General features: G+C 43.9%; 1 protein-coding gene across 7 annotated transcripts in view; it reads left to right on the top strand.

The window, feature by feature from the left end:
* The window catches only part of fah (fumarylacetoacetate hydrolase (fumarylacetoacetase)), a 76,201-nt gene extending 62,243 nt beyond the window's left edge, over positions 1-13,958 (top strand). For 4 of the 7 annotated variants that reach the window (XM_055503290.1, XM_055503287.1, XM_055503293.1 and 1 more), the window contains 3 exons: positions 5,837-5,938; positions 6,286-6,403; positions 13,222-13,958. In XM_055503290.1, the coding sequence (XP_055359265.1) occupies positions 5,837-5,938; positions 6,286-6,403; positions 13,222-13,298 (297 nt within the window). In that variant the 3' untranslated portion in view covers positions 13,299-13,958. Of the gene's footprint in view, positions 1-5,836; positions 5,939-6,285; positions 6,404-13,221 lie in introns of those variants that run through there. The other 3 variants (XM_055503288.1, XM_055503291.1, XR_008692874.1) reach the window with 2 other exon arrangements.
* The last annotated feature ends 4,202 nt before the right edge of the window (positions 13,959-18,160 follow it).

An 18,160-nucleotide genomic window follows, 5' to 3' on the forward strand; every position in this document is an offset into this window, starting at 1 on the left:
AAGACATAATCTAAAACGAAAAATCCTGAAATAACAATGTATGATTTTTTAACTATTTATTTGTATGATACAGCTGGAAATAAGTATTTGAACATCTAAGAAAATCAATGTACCAGTACCATGAAACATGCAAGCCCATAAATATTCCGCATGCTAATTTGAGTTCATTTTTATGTACTTCCATCACCGCCATTAACAATAACAAAACTAAAGACTTACAGTGTCTTCAAGAACACGACATGAGCATCCCGTAAGATGACCAGTAGTCCACTAAGGCAAAGGTATCTAATGTCTGTTGGTTCAGGGGTCTGAAACACACAACGCAACAACTTAACCACACATTTTATGCCTAACAAGTGCACAGGAGATTAAACAAAAGGTTTGCTGACATTAAACCTCACAAAGCTTTTGTTGATTTAGTTGGTAAATTAGCTGAAGCAAAAACATGTTGCTAAGCTAGCTAACATGACTGACAAGTCATATGTTCAGTTAAAACAATGTTTTTCACCACTAACAGTTCGCCCAAAGCGAAGAAATGGCTAGTGGTTATGTTAATACTAACGTTAGCTAGCTAACAGGAAAGACTACACCATTCGGACAGTGGGAAAACACAGTATATTGTACTCACGGAACTTCACGTTAGTTGGACAGTGGTTGAGTCGTCGTCCTGCTGTTCTCTGGTGGAGGCACGAGTCTGACGAAGTAAATCAGTCTGTGGTGCTTTGTCTGTTTTACCAGACATTAAGTGCCTGTAGTGTGCATTGGAATAGAATAGAATGCCTTTATTAGTCCCACAGCGGGGAAATTCCCATCAGCAGCCAGGTTACCCGGCGCTAGTCCGACAGTGGAAGCAATTGCAGTACAAACAATAAAAAACACACACACATACAGTGTCACACAGTACAAGTGGAAAGATAGAAAAGGTCGGAGAGCAGACAGTGAGACTGTAAGGTGGGGTGGGAGGGGGTGTATCTCCATCAGTGTAGTGAAGTGTTGTTTATAGAAGTATGACCGAGGCCGACCAAAATGTTTACAGGTCAGTCCAACAGTTGTCCTTGAAGGGAGTCACAACAGGGAAAGAGGATAGATAGAGGCACAGCTGGTGAGCTAGATTGGACCCGGGAAGGGAGGGGTGAGGGAGAAGGGACAGAGTAATACACAGCCAATTCTAATACATTTTAACAATCCATGACTAATTTGTCTGGATCAATACTCCAATCGGTCAGAACTCAGGGCTTCATCGCCTCTTGTGGGACCATGAGTCACCCGTGACATCTCCTCGCCTGTCAGACAAGGCTGTCACCATAGTAACCAAGTGTTCAGTCTGTCTGCAGATGTTATCCGTCTGTCTCTTGTCTTCCTCCGAACGGGCTGAGATCTTATTAGTCAGTCCTGCAATCCGGGCATCCGAACGAGCTGAGATGTTACTGATCAGTCCCTCAATCCAGGTCATCCTCTGATGCAAATCATCCGAATGAGCTGAGATGTTAATTATCAGTCCTTCAATCCGGGCCATCCTCTGGTGTAATTCCGTCAGCTGAGTAACCATGGCCCCCGTCGGCGTTTGTAGCTCCACGGCCGGTGGACATGCCAATGAGCCAGCCGCAGATTTTCCAATCTTTCCAATCTTCCGATAAAGCAGGGCACCACCAAAGCCAATCATGAGTAGCCCTGTTATCAAAGTCCGAAATATGAATAGATCCTCTGCATCCTCGATGGACAGAGGCTCCAGACACACAGGGCACCAGGAATCCCACGCGTCCCGCACGTAGCCGGAGGCAAAAGTCCCCAAGGGGCAGAGTGGTTCTTCCGGAAATTCTTTTCTTTGTGAAAACATTTTGTCCAATGCGCTGAGTGACCAGTTGATTAGCTCCATGTTCAAAAATGTTATTCCAGAATAGCAGATCAGGGTGCTCAGAAAAAGACAAGACAAGGACACTGCAAGCAAAAGCAGAGTGGGAGCAGAGAGAAAACACGTCTGCACTCCTTGAGAGGCGGAAGTAGATTAGAGAATTGATTCAGTAAGAAGAAGCTTACCAATGCTTTCTGCTACAGTTTCTAAAAGTAAATCAGGCAGTTCTCAGTCACTCACTTTGGAAGCTGCAGCCAAGGTGAGAAGTAAGCATTGAATACGTATGTATGAATATGTAACCGTGGGGGAAGGCGTCAATCGATAGAGAACCGATCTATGACTGTGAGGACTACGGTATTACCCCTGGACGGTGGAAGACCCGTTACAAAGTCCAGAGCAATATGGGACCAAGGACAATGTGGGACTGGTAGAGGCTGGAGGAACCCCGTAGGCGGCTTGTGCGATGACTTGTGGGCGGAACAAACAGGACAGGCAGCGACGTACTCTCATACATCCTTTATCACGGATGGCCACCAGAACTGACTGCCGATCACGAAAGCGGTCTGCTGGACCCCAGGGTGGCAACTGAAAGACGAGGTGTGGGCCCAGCGGACTACCTCCCCCCGAAGCTCCAGAGGGACGAACAGCCGATTTGGTGGGCAGGACGGAGGCACCGGGAGGCCCCGAGTCACCTCCTGGACATGACTCTCGATTGACCAGGTTACGGCACCAACAAGACAAGAAGCTGGCAGGATAGTGGTGGGTTCCACTGAGGTTGCGGCTAGTCGGCGACGGCCTGCGTCTTGGCTGGATCCATCTGGATTCCCTCAGGGGCAATTATGAACCCAAGGAAGGAGATGGTGGTAGCGTGGAACTCGCACTTCTCGGCTTTGATGAATAGGCTGTGTTCATAGAGCTTCTTCAGGAATTGGCGAACATGGTCCCTGTGTTCTTCTTCCGTGCGTGAAAAAAACAGAATATCATCGAGATACACGAAGGCAAAGACATTGATCATAGGACTCAGTATGTCATTTACCATGGCTTGGAAGATCGCGGGGGCGTTGGTGAGATCAAAAGGCATCACGAGTGGAGTGTTGAAAGCTGTTTTCCACTCATCCCCTTCTCTGATGCGAACCAGATGGTATGCGTTCCTCAGATCCAGCTTGGTGAAAAACCTTGCTTCGGCAAGGAGCTCGAATGCTGAGGAGAGCAGAGGAAGGGGATAAGAGTCTCGGACAGTGATGGCGTTAAGTCCACGGTAGTCGATGCAGGGGCGCAGTGAGCCATCTTTCTTTGACACGAAAAAGAATCCTGCGCCGGCTGGGGAAGAAGATGGGCGGATGATTCCAGCCGCTAAGGATTGTTCAATGTACTCCGACAAGGCCTTGTGTTTAGGACCTGAGAGCGAGAATAACCTTCCCTTGGGGGGTGTGGTACCTGGGCGGAGATTGATGCAGCAGTCGTAGGAGCGGTGCGGAGGGAGAGAAGTGGCTCTCCTTTTACTGAAAACTTGGCCAAGGTCATGATAACAGGACGGGACAGACGAGAGGTCGATCTCCTCTTGTGCCGCAGCTGGATCTGGGGTAGGCACCGACTGTTGATTGGGAGAGAAACAAGAGTCGTGGCAGTTAGCTCCCCAGCCCGTCACTTCCCCTGTCCTCCAATCCAGGTTGGGGTTGTGGCGTCTGAGCCATGAATAACCAAGGACCACAGGAAGTGCAGAGAACTCGACCACATGAAAATGAATCTGCTCTGAATGAGCATCCGGAAAAACCATGGTAATGGGGCCAGTACTGTGCGTGACCTTCCATAATCTGTGACCATCTAGAGCCGTGGCTTCTAAGGGGGTAGGTAGTGGAAATGTGGGCACACCCAGGCGTTTGACCAGGCTGGCGTCCATGAGACTAGCGTCAGCACCTGAATCCACCAAAACTGCCTGCTGGACGGACTGGGTGCCCACGGAGAATGTGGCTACGGGTAATGGCCGGACGGAGGCTTTGCAAAGAGTGGATTGGCTCACCACTGACCTCCGGGCTAGTGGTGAGCGTTGGCTTTTACTGGGCATGAAATAGCAATATGGCCGGGTTGGCCACAATATAAACACAGACCTGAAGTTCGTCTGCGGTCCTTCTCCGCGCTCGTCAGACGAAGACGTCCCATCTCCATGGGCTGGGCTGCTGACGTTGACGCGGCCGACTCGGCGACTCCTTCCGCGTGGGCGTGGTGAGTTGGCGCGTGTTGCCGGAAGGCTCGCTGCGACGAGGTGCATTTAGGGTGAGTGGGCGATTCTAGACTCGACTGCGACATTAGCTTGGAGCGTCGGAGTGGGTTAGCGCGTTCCTCCTCACGGCGCTCCTTGTTGCTGGCCCATAACCGACGGTCCACCTTGATGGCCAGGGCGATTAACTCGTCTAGGTCAGCTGGTGGTTCGGTGTCCGCTAGACTGTCTTTAACTCGGCGAGACAGACCCTTGATGAAGACGTCGCTTAGCGCTGTGGAATCCCAACCCGCCTCCATGGCGAGCGTCCGAAACTCGATGGCATACACGGAAGCAGAGCGATCTCCCTGACGGAGACTCACCAGCTTCTGGGCGGCTTCTCGACCCGGCGTGACCTTCTGGAATATACGCTTCAGAGCGGCGGAAAAGGCTGTGAACGAGGCTAGACAGGCTGAGTTATTTTGCCACTGCGCTGTGGCCCAAACTTTCGCTTTTCCCAAGAGATGGGACGCAGCGAAAGCGACCTTGGCTCGCTCTGTCGGGAATGACGGAGCATGAAGTTCGAATTGGATCTCACACTGGGTTAGGAAAGCTCTGCAGTCACCTGTTTCACTGGAGAAACGCGTCGGAGCTCCGAGTTGGACGTGTGGAGCGGCTGGGCTCAGCGTGGGTGCTGCAGCGGCGACCGGAGCTGGAGCTGGCTTTACTCGCTGAGTAAGTACCGCCAGTTGTTCTCCATACGCCGTCATGACATTTTCCTGGCGAGCTGCATATCTGGAGAGTTCCTGAAGCATGGTGGTGATTCTCTCTTCTTGAGTGCAAATCCGTGCTTCCTGGGCTTGCAGCTCGGTCTTGATGGACTTGGCGCTGGCTGGGTCCATGTTTGGCCAGATTGTTCTGTCACAAACCGATGATGGAGGAAGGACCCAAATGCACAGCGTTGACTTGAGTATGATAAGAAGGTTTATTAGCAAGGTCAGGCAGGCAGAGGTCATACACGGTGGAGTAGCAATCAGGATCCGACAAGGAGCAGGCAGAGACGTGGTCAAGGAACAGGCGAAGGTCAACTTACGGCACAGGACTGTCATAGGATAAGCAAGAACAGGGTCGAGGACAAAGCACGGTCAGTAACACAAGTCAAGAGATCAAGGAATGCTGGAATGCTAGTGAGGAATCAACGTAGACAATCTGGCAGGGAACTATGGCTAGAGGTGGAGCTTAAATACTACATGGGTAATGAAACACAGGTGAGGTTAACGAGAAACGGAAGTAAAGCTGGGCTGACTGGATATGAATGCTAGACAGGAAGTAGTAACAAAACAAAACCGGATGTGACTGGAAACATAACTAAGAAGCATGGATCATGACATGGCGTCATATCAGGGTCAACAATTATAATCGACAACTTCTGTAAGGCGAATTACTATGATTATTACACTTATTTATTTAAAATCTAAAATACATTAAAATGTTATGGCAGTTTAAAACCGAAATAACTGTTGGGCCTCTGTAGTGAATTGGAGGCATGTAAAAAACTTTGCTCCGACTGGTGGTTGAAGACTAGCATCCTGATTGTTTTCAGCCCGCTGTAGGATTGGAAGTATCCTTAGCATCCAACGCACCCACACTGCAGTGGTGATGCAACCATGCAGTGAAAACAGTGGTCATTTTGAACTGTTATAACTGTATTTTATTCACAGCCAAATTATTTTACTGTGGCTCTCCATTTTTAAGCAACACTTGATATATTGTTGTATTGTCTCTAGTACATGTACTGGACTATGAAACAGCAACTTGCCCATCATACAGTCAATGGCTGCAACATCAGACCAGGAGACCTGCTGGCTTCTGGTACAATCAGTGGACCTGTAAGTATACACATACAGCATATTCTGTGTTTGAAATACTGTATAAGATTGATTATGTTTATTATTTGCCTTGTACATGTATGTACAAGGCATTATGTATTATTTAATATTTAATTTAAAAATATAAATTTACTATGTTGCACATTTTATCATCTTGTTTAATGTTCAGATTCCAATGTCAATTTTAATCCTTTCTCTTGTACACTTCAAAGTTTGACACACCAGTGGCTCTGACCTGGTGTGCAAAAATCTATGCCAGCAGATTCTATCAGATGTGTACTGTGTGTGTTTAAAACAAAGTAAACACAGCAGGCCTTTTATATATTGTCTGTACTATATGCTAACAGGATCCAGTGAGCTTTGGCTCTATGCTGGAGCTGTCATGGAGGGGAACTAAGAGCATTGATCTAGGTGAAGGAATAAGCAGAACCTTCCTGGAGGATGGAGATGAAGTCACAATTACAGGTTAGATTTAACTGAGCAGTCAATCAGTGTATACAGAGTAGAGATATAGTACAATATTGAGTAGAAAAGGTTCCACAGAAGGAATGCTTTTATTAATGATACTCGATCATTCTGACAACATTTTCAAGAGCCTGATTGTTCCCTCTTTAAAATGCCGTACCTTTCAAACCTTTCATTTGCTTGATTAGAACCTCCTTTGTCCTTTACTTTATTATGATACCAGTTTTACACTGTCTGTGGAGTCCCTGGGTCTGTTCTAAAAGTAATTGTCTTTGTCACTGTATGTAAAATTAAACAGTATTAGTATTACAGTAGTGCATTCAAATAAAATGTATTCTCAACTTGGCTGAAAGCTCAGTTAACAAACACATTAAATCTTTACCAAACCATTCATAAATAATGTTCTATGAACTGCAGTTACTTTATTAATTATTCATGGTTATTATAGGAAGAAGTGCAAATCAATTGCAAATTGTTTCACTTGTTTAGATTTACTAACTAACCTGTTGGTCAGTGAGCCCCGGGGGTTTTTCCTCGGTCAAATCAGCCATCACTATAATTTGAATGTGCGATTAATAAAGTCTTTACACTAAAGATGTCAATCTCAGGCTCCTTCCTTCCCTCACTCGTGAATAAGACCCCAAGAAACTTGTACTCCTCCACTTGGGGCAGGAACTCTCCTCCAACCTGGAGAGACCAAACCACCTTTTTCCGGTCGAGAACCATGGCCTCAGATTTGGAGGAACTGATTCTCATGCCAGCCACTTCACACTCAGCTGCAAACCGCCCCAGCGCACGCTGAAGGTCCTGGCTCAATGAAGCCAGCAGGACAACATCATCTAAAAAAAAACAGAGATGCTATCCTGTGGTCCCCAAACCAGACCCCCTCTGGCCCCTGGCTGCACCTAGAAATTCTGTCCATAAAGATAATGAACAGAGCCGGTGACAAAGGGCAGCCCAGCCGAAGTCCAACATGTACCGGGAACAGGTCTGACTTACAGCTGGCAATGCAAACCAAGCTCCTGCTCCGGTTGTACAGAGACTGAACAGCCCTTAGCAAAGAGCCTTGGACTCCATACTCCCGGGGCACCCCCCACAGGATGTCACAAGGCACGCGGTCAAATGCCTTCTCCAGATCCACAAAACACATATAGACGGGTTGGGAAAACTCCCACAAACCCTCAAGCACCCTGTTGAGAGTATAAAGCTGGTCCAGCGTTCCACGACCAAGCCGAAAACCACATTGTTCCTTCTGTATCCGAGGTTCGACTATCGGACGAATTCTCCTCTCCAGTACCCTGGCATAGACTTTCCCAGGGATGCTGAGAAGTGTGATCCCCTTATAGTTGGAACACACTCTCCTGTCACCCTTTTTGTGAAGATGGACAACCGGGGTGGTTGAGGAACTGTCCCCCTTGTCCACGATGTTGCAGAGGCGTGTCATCCAAGACAGCCCCACAACATCCAGAGACTTGAGGTACTCAGGACGGATCTCATCCACCTCAGCCTGGCTGATGGGCGAGTCCCCCTATAGTTGGAACACACTCTCGTGTCCTCCTTTTTGTGAAGAGGGACAACCACCCCGGTTCCAGAATATCCAGAGACTTGAGGTACTCAGGAGGACGGATCTCATCCACCCCTTCTGCCCTGTCACAGAGGAGCTTACACACTACCTCGATGACCTCAGCCTGGGTGATGGGCAAGTCCAACTCTGAGTCCCCTGCCTCTGCTTCCTCAGCAGAAGGCATGTCGAAGGGGATGAGGAGATCCTCAAAGTACACCTTACACATCCAATAACATCCCCAGTTGAGGTCAACAGCTCCCCACCTCCACTGAAAACAGAGTTGGTTAAGGACTGCTTCCTCCTCCTGAGGCGTCGAACTGTTTGCCAGAATCTCTTTGAGGCCAAGCAATAGTCCTCCATGGCCTCCCCAAACTCCTCCCAGGCCCGAGTTTTTGCCTCCGCAACAGCTCGGGCTGCAGCATGCTTGGCCTGTCGGTACCCATTAGCTGTCTCAGGAGTCCCACAGGTCAACCAGACCTGATAGGACTCCTTCTTCAGCTTGATGGCGTCCTTTCCTCCGGCGTCCACCACCGGGTTCAGGGATTACCAGCACGACAGGCACCGAAGGTCAGAGGAAACGACTACAAAGTCTATCTTCGACCTCTGGCCTAGGGTGTCCTGGTGCAATGTGCACCGATGGACACCCTTATGTTCAAACATGGTGTTCGTTATGGCCAAACTGTGCATAGCACAGAAGTCCAATAACATAACACCATTCAGCTTTAGATCAGGGAGGCCGTTCCTCCCAATCACGCCTCTCCAGGTATCACTGTTGTTGCCCACGTGGCCCATGGCTATGTGTGGAGTTGAGCCCAACTATTTCTAGCCGGTACCGCTCAACTCTCTGCACAAGCTCAGGCTCATTCCCCCCAGTGATGTAACATTCCATGTCCCAATAGCCAGATTGGTTATCTAGGAATTGGGACGCCTAGGCTCCCGCCTTTGAATGCTGCTCAAACTATTATGCACCGCCCCCCTACGGTTCCTCCTGCGGATGGTGGGTCCACCTGAGGACGGTCCCACATTGCTCCTTCGGGCTGTTGGTATAGACCCAGCCACCAGGCGCTCGCATGCGAGCCCCAACCCCGGGCCTGGCTCCAGGATGGGGCCCCGGCTGCGCCATACCGGGTGACGTCTCGGTCCTTGTTTGTCTTCCTTTAATTTCAAAGATGACGTGTCATGCTGAAAAAAAATAATAAAAGGTAACTAAAGACCTTTAGCCTGGTCTATGTTTGACCACAGCTTCCTATTTTAGTTTTAAGCTGCTTGTTAAGTTGTTAATACTATCCGGCATAAGTTTTCCAGTGATCATAGTCTCAATTCAATTCAATTCAATTTTATTTATATAGCGCCAAATCACAACAAAGTTATTTCAAGGCACTTTACAAAGTAAGGTTTAAAACCTCACACAACTAAACCCAACAAATCCCACATACAGCAAGCATTTAATTTGACAGCAACAGTGGAGAGGAAAAACTCCCTCTCTAACGAGGAAGAAACCTCCAGCAGAACCAGACTCAGATCGCAAGACCCTGCTGCAATCATAATGAAGGAAGATCATCGGGGTAGCTCTCCCCTCAGGCATGGACATTTAGACCGCATGCTGCATCCACAAGGCCAGCAGCATTATGGTTGACCACACACACCCCTCACACACACTCTTCACGCTCATGCCATGTGTTATGAGCTTTAGTTTAAAGGATATTGACCCAATCACCTTTTGGCAACATGAAAACATCTTACTGGTTTAACTGGTCTCATACAAATATTAAAAGTGGTCAAATAACTAGGTTGTTTATGGGGCAGAGCAGAACATATCACTAACCTTGTCAATATTTTTTTATTTCATATAGTATAAACTGTTCTCATCACTTTCAAGTGTAAAGTAAACATATGTAGGAACAAACATGTTGCTGCAATAATGACTCCTTGTAGGTCTACTGGCATCCTGACATGCCATACAGTTAAACAGTTACGATTGTTGACTGCTTTAATGCAAATTACAATAACAACTAGAAAAAGCATTTCCATAGGAAAATGCACAATGAATGCTTGTATTGCTGAAGAATTGCTAAAAATAGCTGAAACATTTAAAATATATCTGAAAGTAGCTTAAGCACATAAAGTAGAGATGGATGTATCTGAACAGAACTGGAAGTTGTTTACACAGAGCTAAATATATATAAATATAATAATTTGAAGTTGAATTTCAAATTTAGGAAAGTCCAAAGAGATCTGCGGAAATTCAAGAAAAGCTAAAATGAAGGAAGTATGTAAAGGATTGCTGAATTTGATGAAATATAGCTTAATTTATCAAAGTAGGTAAATGGAGTTCAAGAGCTGAAAGAATAGTTAAAAGTTGTGGAAACAATTAAAACAGTTGACAGTAGCTGCAGAGGGAGTAATTGAATTGAATTTTAAATTTGGAAAAGTTGGAGCAGTGGAGGAAGCATGTGCACGTAAAAAGCAGTAATAAAGTCTCGTAAATTAACTAATCATATTTAAACAGTCAAAAAAAGAAAATGTGCTATTTTGTCTAAAGATTTGGATTGGTCCTTTATTTTGAAAGGATATGGAGGAAGTGGTGGCTAATAAGGTCAAAATAAACCAGTTAAAGCAGAAATATTGCTATATAACACTGAATATCTGAATTTGTGCTTCTATTTTGTGTGTGTGGTTAATTGCTAAAGTGTAAAACAGTGTGAATGACACTTTGAATGATCCTTTTATAATATAGTTGAAAGTTGCTGATATATTAAATTTCATTTCATTTTCAATTTATATGAAGGAAATCAATATAGTTATATTAGGAACTGAATGCATAAACAAGCCTCCAATGCGATTCAAAACTAGATCGCCTACTCCTGAGTCAAGGAATTATACTTTTGAGCCACAGGATGTGGTGGATGAGGGAAAAACTGAAGCAGTTGAAAAATGTTCTACAAAAGCTATTGATTAGGAGGATGCGTGGACTTAACTGGTAAAGTTAAACCAGTGTCAGGAACTATCGAGTCAAAAGCAGAAAACATTCTAATAAGCAATTGGATTGCTTTTATTATGAAAAGATTTTGAGGGAGGGAGTGTGGGTTTTTATTATACTGTAAAATATTCTAATTAACTATTTATAATTAATCAGTTGAAACATAACTGAAACTACTTGACGAGCTGAATGTATAGCTGATCAGATTTGCAAAATAAAAGTTGCAGAACTGAATGTGGACAAATAAAACAAAAACTGTTTGATTTCTGTGTTTGTTTTGCACATGACTACAGTCCTGTGAATCCTTTTTCTTAATTCTGTTGAAAGACTTGTTTTAGTCAGGTTACGAACCAGGATCTTCTGCTTTAGAGACATGCTCTTTAGCCACTCAGCCACAGTTTCTGCTTGAAGCACTACTCAGAGGAACAGTATACATACTAAAGGAAAAACATTTTTGTTTTAATCTATAATATAGCTGAACATTGGTAAGACATTAAGCATATAAGTCAATTTATCTGGGAAATGCATATATTTACAATATAATGTGATAGCATCGAACCCACATCCCCCATTCCAGAGTCAAGAACTTAAGCCATTGAGCTACAGAATATAGTAGCTAAAAGATGACGTAGCTGAAGAGCTTCCTCCAGATGGAAAGAAATGCTTAGTAATTTTAACATATTTATTTTATTAAAGGAAGACTTGGATGTTGTAACAGACTCAAAGGTGTCAATCTAAGACTAATGTGAATATTTTAATACAGAACCATGCATCAATCATTGCAATGGTCACTCCTTCTCACACCAGTTTCCGTTAGAGTGCCAGAAATTCTCACTATTAATACTACAATACAAGTATACCTATATAAGTTACATCAGATAGTTTAAAAAAGCTGAATATGTACACCTGCTCTGATCAGGAATGGACAGTGTAATGAACTCATTAGTTATATACATAGAGCTGCTGTGGACACTTAGCAGTAGAGTGTTTGAGCAGCAGAGTTTGACCTGCCAATCAAAATGTTACTGAGCTCAATCACTGATCTACTGCAGCTGTGCCGCTGTCATGGTGACGGTGCTCCAAAGGCAGGAATATCCACAGCTTAGCTCAATCAGTTGGGGTGAAGCTGATTTGCTCCCCTGCTCAACAGGCTTGTTACAGCATAATGGTTATCACAAAAATAACTTATGAATCCCAAGGCTTCAATCAGCAACTGGTGTGAGTTTTATGTTTAAGGAGTAAGAATTGTGGCCACAGTTGCAATTTAAAAATGCCAGTTCTTCTGCGCCTTTTCCTCAAAAGCCTCACAGAACTCTACGCTTTGAGGCAGCTCTCCCACTAAAAAAGGTTAGAAAAACAATAAAGTGAATTCTGGAAGCAATTGGGGGTAGACATATTTTATTTGCTGTTTAAAGACACACACAAAAAGCTTTAGTGAATGAAAACAGCACTGTTTTGCTGCTGTGGTGCAGGTCAGACACAGCGAGTATAATTTTGCAGTGAACAGAAAATAATTGTTAGACATCAACTATGTTTTCCAGATAAAGAAAATCAAAGTTGCTTTGGAAGAGCAAAGACAAGGAATTACCTGCCTACCTTTTTATTAGAGAAACTGTTGGACTTCTTAATTGCCACATTTGACCACACAACAGATATTTCACAATAGAATATGTTTTGGTATACTATGTTACAGTAGGTCGACATGAGGTGTTGGGCCTCAGTAAGCCTACATTCGTGTAAGCAATTTTGCGATACCCAGGGGTTGAAATTGCAGGATTTAAATTATTTAGTCGACAACGCACCTGTGGCGTAGAAGCAACGCAACCTTACTGCTGTGAAAATGCTGGTTATTTTGAATTGCTGCAAATGTAAATGTAAGCCCTTAAACCAGGGTGGTTTTCCTTTGCGATGCGATGTGGTTCTCAGTACATGGAGCTCTTTTTGGCTACAGCAGATGACATCTTGCCTCACCTCCACCACCTTAGTCAGGGTTTTTTCCACAATGATGCCTCTAGTATATTGTCTTATTATCTTTTGTGAGAAACCTGTGTCATTTCTGGTTAAAAAAACTTTTCAAAAACCATTTCAGGCTTGACTGTGTATACAGTTTAGTGAAAGAAAAATAATACATCAATGTGCATGATTGGAGATATCATACTGCAACTGGGTGATAGAAAGTCTCTTCATTCATAGCTATAAATATATCAAAATCAATAAAAAACAATATAAATTTTTTAACTACAGTAATGTCTCTTATCTTGTTTTTTGGTCTAGGTTTCTGCCAAGGAGATGGATTCAAGGTGGGATTCGGATCTTGTGTGGGAACTATCCTTCCTGCCCTGCAACACTGATACATGCTGTGATGGGAATTTTGTAATGAAGAAGCTGATAAGAGAGTTGTCTTTTGTGCAATTTATTGTAATAACAGAGAAAAATAAAACATAATGGGAAAATCAAATTAAAAGGCAGCTGGGAAGATCAGAACAGACACCACAAAGGTATAATGCAAAGATCACACAATCCCTAGGGTGTCTATGCCTTTTGCCACCTTCTTTGTGTAATGTCTCCATGGTCCAATTACTGCGCATATTACCACCTCATTTCTGTCGCCATGTGTGTGTAGATGTTTACATTCTCACACCTGCATCACTGGCATATGACTATCAGAGAAGAAGGATCACTAAATCTCAACAGACAAAGAAAGACACAGCTCCGCGTCCTTGGGTTTCGGTGCTAGAGAGGAGCCAGAGGTCAGGGTGTACCAGGCAGAGACAACAGCAGTAAAAAAAATGCCTTAAAACAGATGTAAGACCATTTGGAATTCCAGTGCAAGAGATTAATTGCTTATGTTCAGCTTGAATGTTCTTTACATAAGTCATAAACGCATACAATACTTGTACAGAATAAGAAAGAAACATTTTTCCCATTACATTTCAGCCCTTTTAATTACACAAAGAATAAAATTGTAAAGAGTAACATTGTGTAATAATAAAGGAACCTTGCAAATGAAACATGAAGTGTAATAATTCATCAAGATTCAAAATACATCTTCACATGAAATGCAACTTGGGTAGGAAAAGGATTTAGCTGTTTTTGTGGGTAGTTATTGGCTATTATTGTAGTTGTTACCCTGCAATCTTCAGTACAAGAGACCAGGTCAGCCTCACCCATTAATTTGTCAGCCTGCTTGTGGTGTGACAATACAGGTTTCTAACTTAGGCTGAAGCAAAGGAACTTATCCAGCTAACTGATTGCTTTTAATCCACCCTGCTTTACACCCAATAGCACCTGAACAGACCAGAAGATTGTAGATACCAAGGAGTCACTAGAGTTATAGCAGCTTCCTTCTTAGACTGTTGGTAACTGTTGTTATGCTTGCTGGAGCTGATTTCAGTGTTAAGTATACGCTTGAGCTGATTTGTGTGTCTGGACTAAACCGACAAGAGTCTTCCTCATGCAGCCTGACTTAGTCACACACAATCTGGTCAAGGATTCAGCTCATATGTATTACATTATGGGAGGTGCATAGTCACACAGTACGTGGGAAATATTTTCTACACAAAGCAAGCATTGGGCTCATCAGATAAGGATGCTACACACCGGTACTCCCTATTTCTTGCAGAGCAGAAGGGAGAAAACGTCAAGGCTATAGCACAGCTAACGAGGCTTGAGCAGATCAGCAAAATTAATTCCAACAATGTTTCAATGATTAAATGCAGTATTTTTCCATCATTTCCCTCCTGTTTAACATTGAAACATCCATTAAACAATCATGCATACATCAGAACAGCACAACTTCTTTCGATTTTCAGTGCAGTCATCATAGTCATCAACATGGAAATGTACATCGTAGGCAGGGTCAAAAGCCCAGAAGCACAATATTTACAGCTTAGCGTCCATTTCCGTTGACATCGTGGAGGTTCTTTTCACAGTTATCAAGCTTTAAAAGTGTATAGTGTATTTGTCAAGAGTGCATGACTGCGCACACCCTGAGAAGGCCTTGATTCACCACCCTGATGATCATGGCCCTCAAACAGGGAATTACACATAACACAATCAGCATCAGAACCAGGAGAATCATGAGAAACGGTCTAAAGATCTTCAGGATATCAGTCCTTGTGCCAGACCTAAACCAATCAAACCAGGATTTGTCCTTCATTACGTCAGCCGCCTGCACATTCGATATGTGCTGTAGGTCACGGATTGCCTGTTGGGTCATTCAGTAATTTATGGTTTCTCTGATTGAACTCTGATTGTTCCTACCCCCAACCTTGGAAATAGGGTAAGTGCCACTTTCTGGCCTGTAGTCCAGAGCTTTTTGTCCATGGGAACGTCTGATCCCCAGATCCGATCACTTTCCTTCAGGTCGATCTCTCGCTTCCGTAGCTGTCCCTTGGAAGTAGTCTGCTGTGGTGTTATCACGTAGGAGCCATCTGAAACATAAATGGTAACACAACAACCTACCCAATTGGGTGGAAGATGCACATAAATTGTGTGCCCACAAACATAATTGATATCAGACTGTGGGAGGGTCCCCATAAAATAAGAGACACACTGAACTCCCTTCGATGCCTCAGAAGTGTTGAAATGGGTGGCACTGCGAGTGCAAGGCATCTTCACAGTCTGGCAGTGTTTCAGGGGAACTTCCCCTGCTGAGATGGCTATATCCTTATTTTTTAAAAGAGAAAAGCTGCTGCTCTGGAAACAGTGAGAGAAGGTACCGCTGGTTTCTTCACTGCCGTTGAGACAACCAGTGCTCTTAATGCTGCTGACCCCCTTTGTAGGCAGACTTTACACCTCCCTCGGTTGGGTTTTTTCTCACGGACAATACTACTCGGTTGCCTGTACCTGTTGTCTTTTGCAATGTGTGTTGTTTATCCACCTAGAGATGCCTTCCACTTTGCAGGCTGTAGGTGTTGCCAGTGTCACTCTGTGTGGGCCTTCCAATCGGGGTGAGGTCCATTTCTTGCGCTTTAGACTCTGATGAACACCCAGTCACCAACCTGCAGTGGTCCCTTCTGTGGGCAAGGCACATCTTGAAAAGCATTTTCAGAAAAACATTTCTTTTTGCGTTTGCGAGTTTTTGCTACAGCTAGTGAATCTAACCATTTGTAAAAAGGTTAATAATTGTCAAACACTACTTTTTACATTGACACCTAGTTAATTCCCAAAAATCCAATATGCAAATAATAAAATGGATATTCTGCTATAGGGAATGTTCTTGTTTGTCGAATATTTCCTTGAGGGTTATATTTAGCGCATGTGATGTATCAGGAACAAAATTTTTTGGAATAATTTGTAAATCCATAAGTAGTATAGTATTTGTTTATTATCCTTACCATCCCCCCCGTTGAGACATGACAAGGCCCATGGCTCAATATTGCTCCCCATTTATAAAGGGATGTTGGTAGGATATGCCTACCCTTGTCAAACACAATAATAACTTAACAATATGTCCTTTGAGTGCATTTATTTTTTTTACTTTTGAGAGTGCAGTGCATCAAATGGCTATTTTTGCTGGAAGTTGTACTGCTCTTAACAAAGTTTCTTTTAAATCACCTGCATTGTAGTCTTTCCCGTTGATGTCACCATGCCTGTATTTTCCCATTGACTGGTAAATATATGAATAGTTCATTGTGCATATCTGCTATCAGTATAGATGGTAACTATCTGACCTGTCATGAGTTTGCATGTCTCTGTCAGTGCAATTATTTCTGCTGCTTGTTCACTGTTGTGTGGGGGTAACGGTTCTGCTTTCAAGGTCTCACTATCAGTCAGAACCACTCAGCCACTCTGTGTTTTTCCAGTTTCAGGCTTTGTGCTTGGTCCATCCACAAAGACAAAGACAGAACCAGGTATTGGGTTGTCTTGTAAATCTGGTCTAGGTTCTCTAGTTTTGAAAACTCTATTTGGATCAATTTTTGTCCACTTTGTTCTAAATATTTAAGTTCTTTCTTCAACATCTGCAGTTTGTTTTTCCTAACCTTGTAGCAGTTCTCTGGCCGAAATGAAAGAAGTGCTACAGTATCTTTCCTACATTCTTCTTCAGTCTGTGACGCCACCAGAATATCATCTAGGTACAGTAATATCTGACTACCATGTGGGGGCGTAAATTTAGCAAGATTCGCTGACATACACTGTGGGAAAATAGTCGGGCTTTCACAATAACCTTATTGTAGCCTGGTGTACGTGCATTGCTGACCTTTGTAAGTACTGTAAATGCAAACCAAAATTGTGAATCTGGGGGAACTCGGATGCTACAAAAGGCATTACTAATATCTATAACTGAGAAGATCTGCTTATCTGGGTGTAAATTATTCAAGAGAATGTAGGGATCAGGCACCACGACTGCTCTTGGTTGTACAGCCTTATTTACAGCTTGAAGGTCTTGTACCATCCTCCGGCCAGTGGAAGGAGGAGCTATCTTTACTGGGAATATGGGAGTATCGCAAGGAGAGTTATCACATGGTAGTAAAATCCTAGTTCCTAACAGGGAGTCTATGACAGGTGCTATTTCTTGTTCTGCATCAGGTCTGAGTGTATTAGTCTAATATTGTCTCTGACATGATGTAAAGTAGTTTTTACAGTCCTTTTTTTCTACATTAGACAAACATTGTTAATAATTTCTGAATCTAAGCGTTGCAAGCATTCTTCATTGCAGTTAGCTGTGAGCATTTCTGATTTCTGAGTCTGAGCAAAGCAAGCATTCTTCATTGCTTTTAGCTGTGACATCCTCAGTGTGTGTGTGTGTGTGTGTGTGTGTGTGTGTGTGTGTGTGTGTGTGTGTGTGTGTGTGTGTGTGTGTGTGCATTCTCCTCCCTCCTCAGTGTCATCTACACTGGTACTGGAACCAAACCGGCCTCTCGCCCATCACTTTGCCCCAGCAGAATCATTCTGTGGACAGTCAGCTGGTCTGTGGCCTCTGCCGTGTAGTATGGGCTGTGTCTCTCTGCCAAACCTATAGCACGCTGTTGCTGATTGTTGATTGCCTCTAAGGTGGGCTGTGGGCACAGTCTGGGTTGTCCAGTTCAGAGCTATTCTCTTCTATTCTCTCGTCATTGAGCTGTATTCACACTTTTGTTTTGGAAATCCAACCATAAACTCTGTTAACAACCTCATCTGTAGGTTTTCCTTTTTGCCAAATATGGTTAGGCTAATTTGTGGGTAATCATGCAGTCTTTCACATAAGTCAGTGCCAATAGCATTCTTCACT

This window comes from Betta splendens, chromosome 16 (genome assembly GCF_900634795.4).
Source record: "Betta splendens chromosome 16, fBetSpl5.4, whole genome shotgun sequence".
In the NCBI taxonomy this organism is placed as follows: domain Eukaryota; kingdom Metazoa; phylum Chordata; class Actinopteri; order Anabantiformes; family Osphronemidae; genus Betta; species Betta splendens.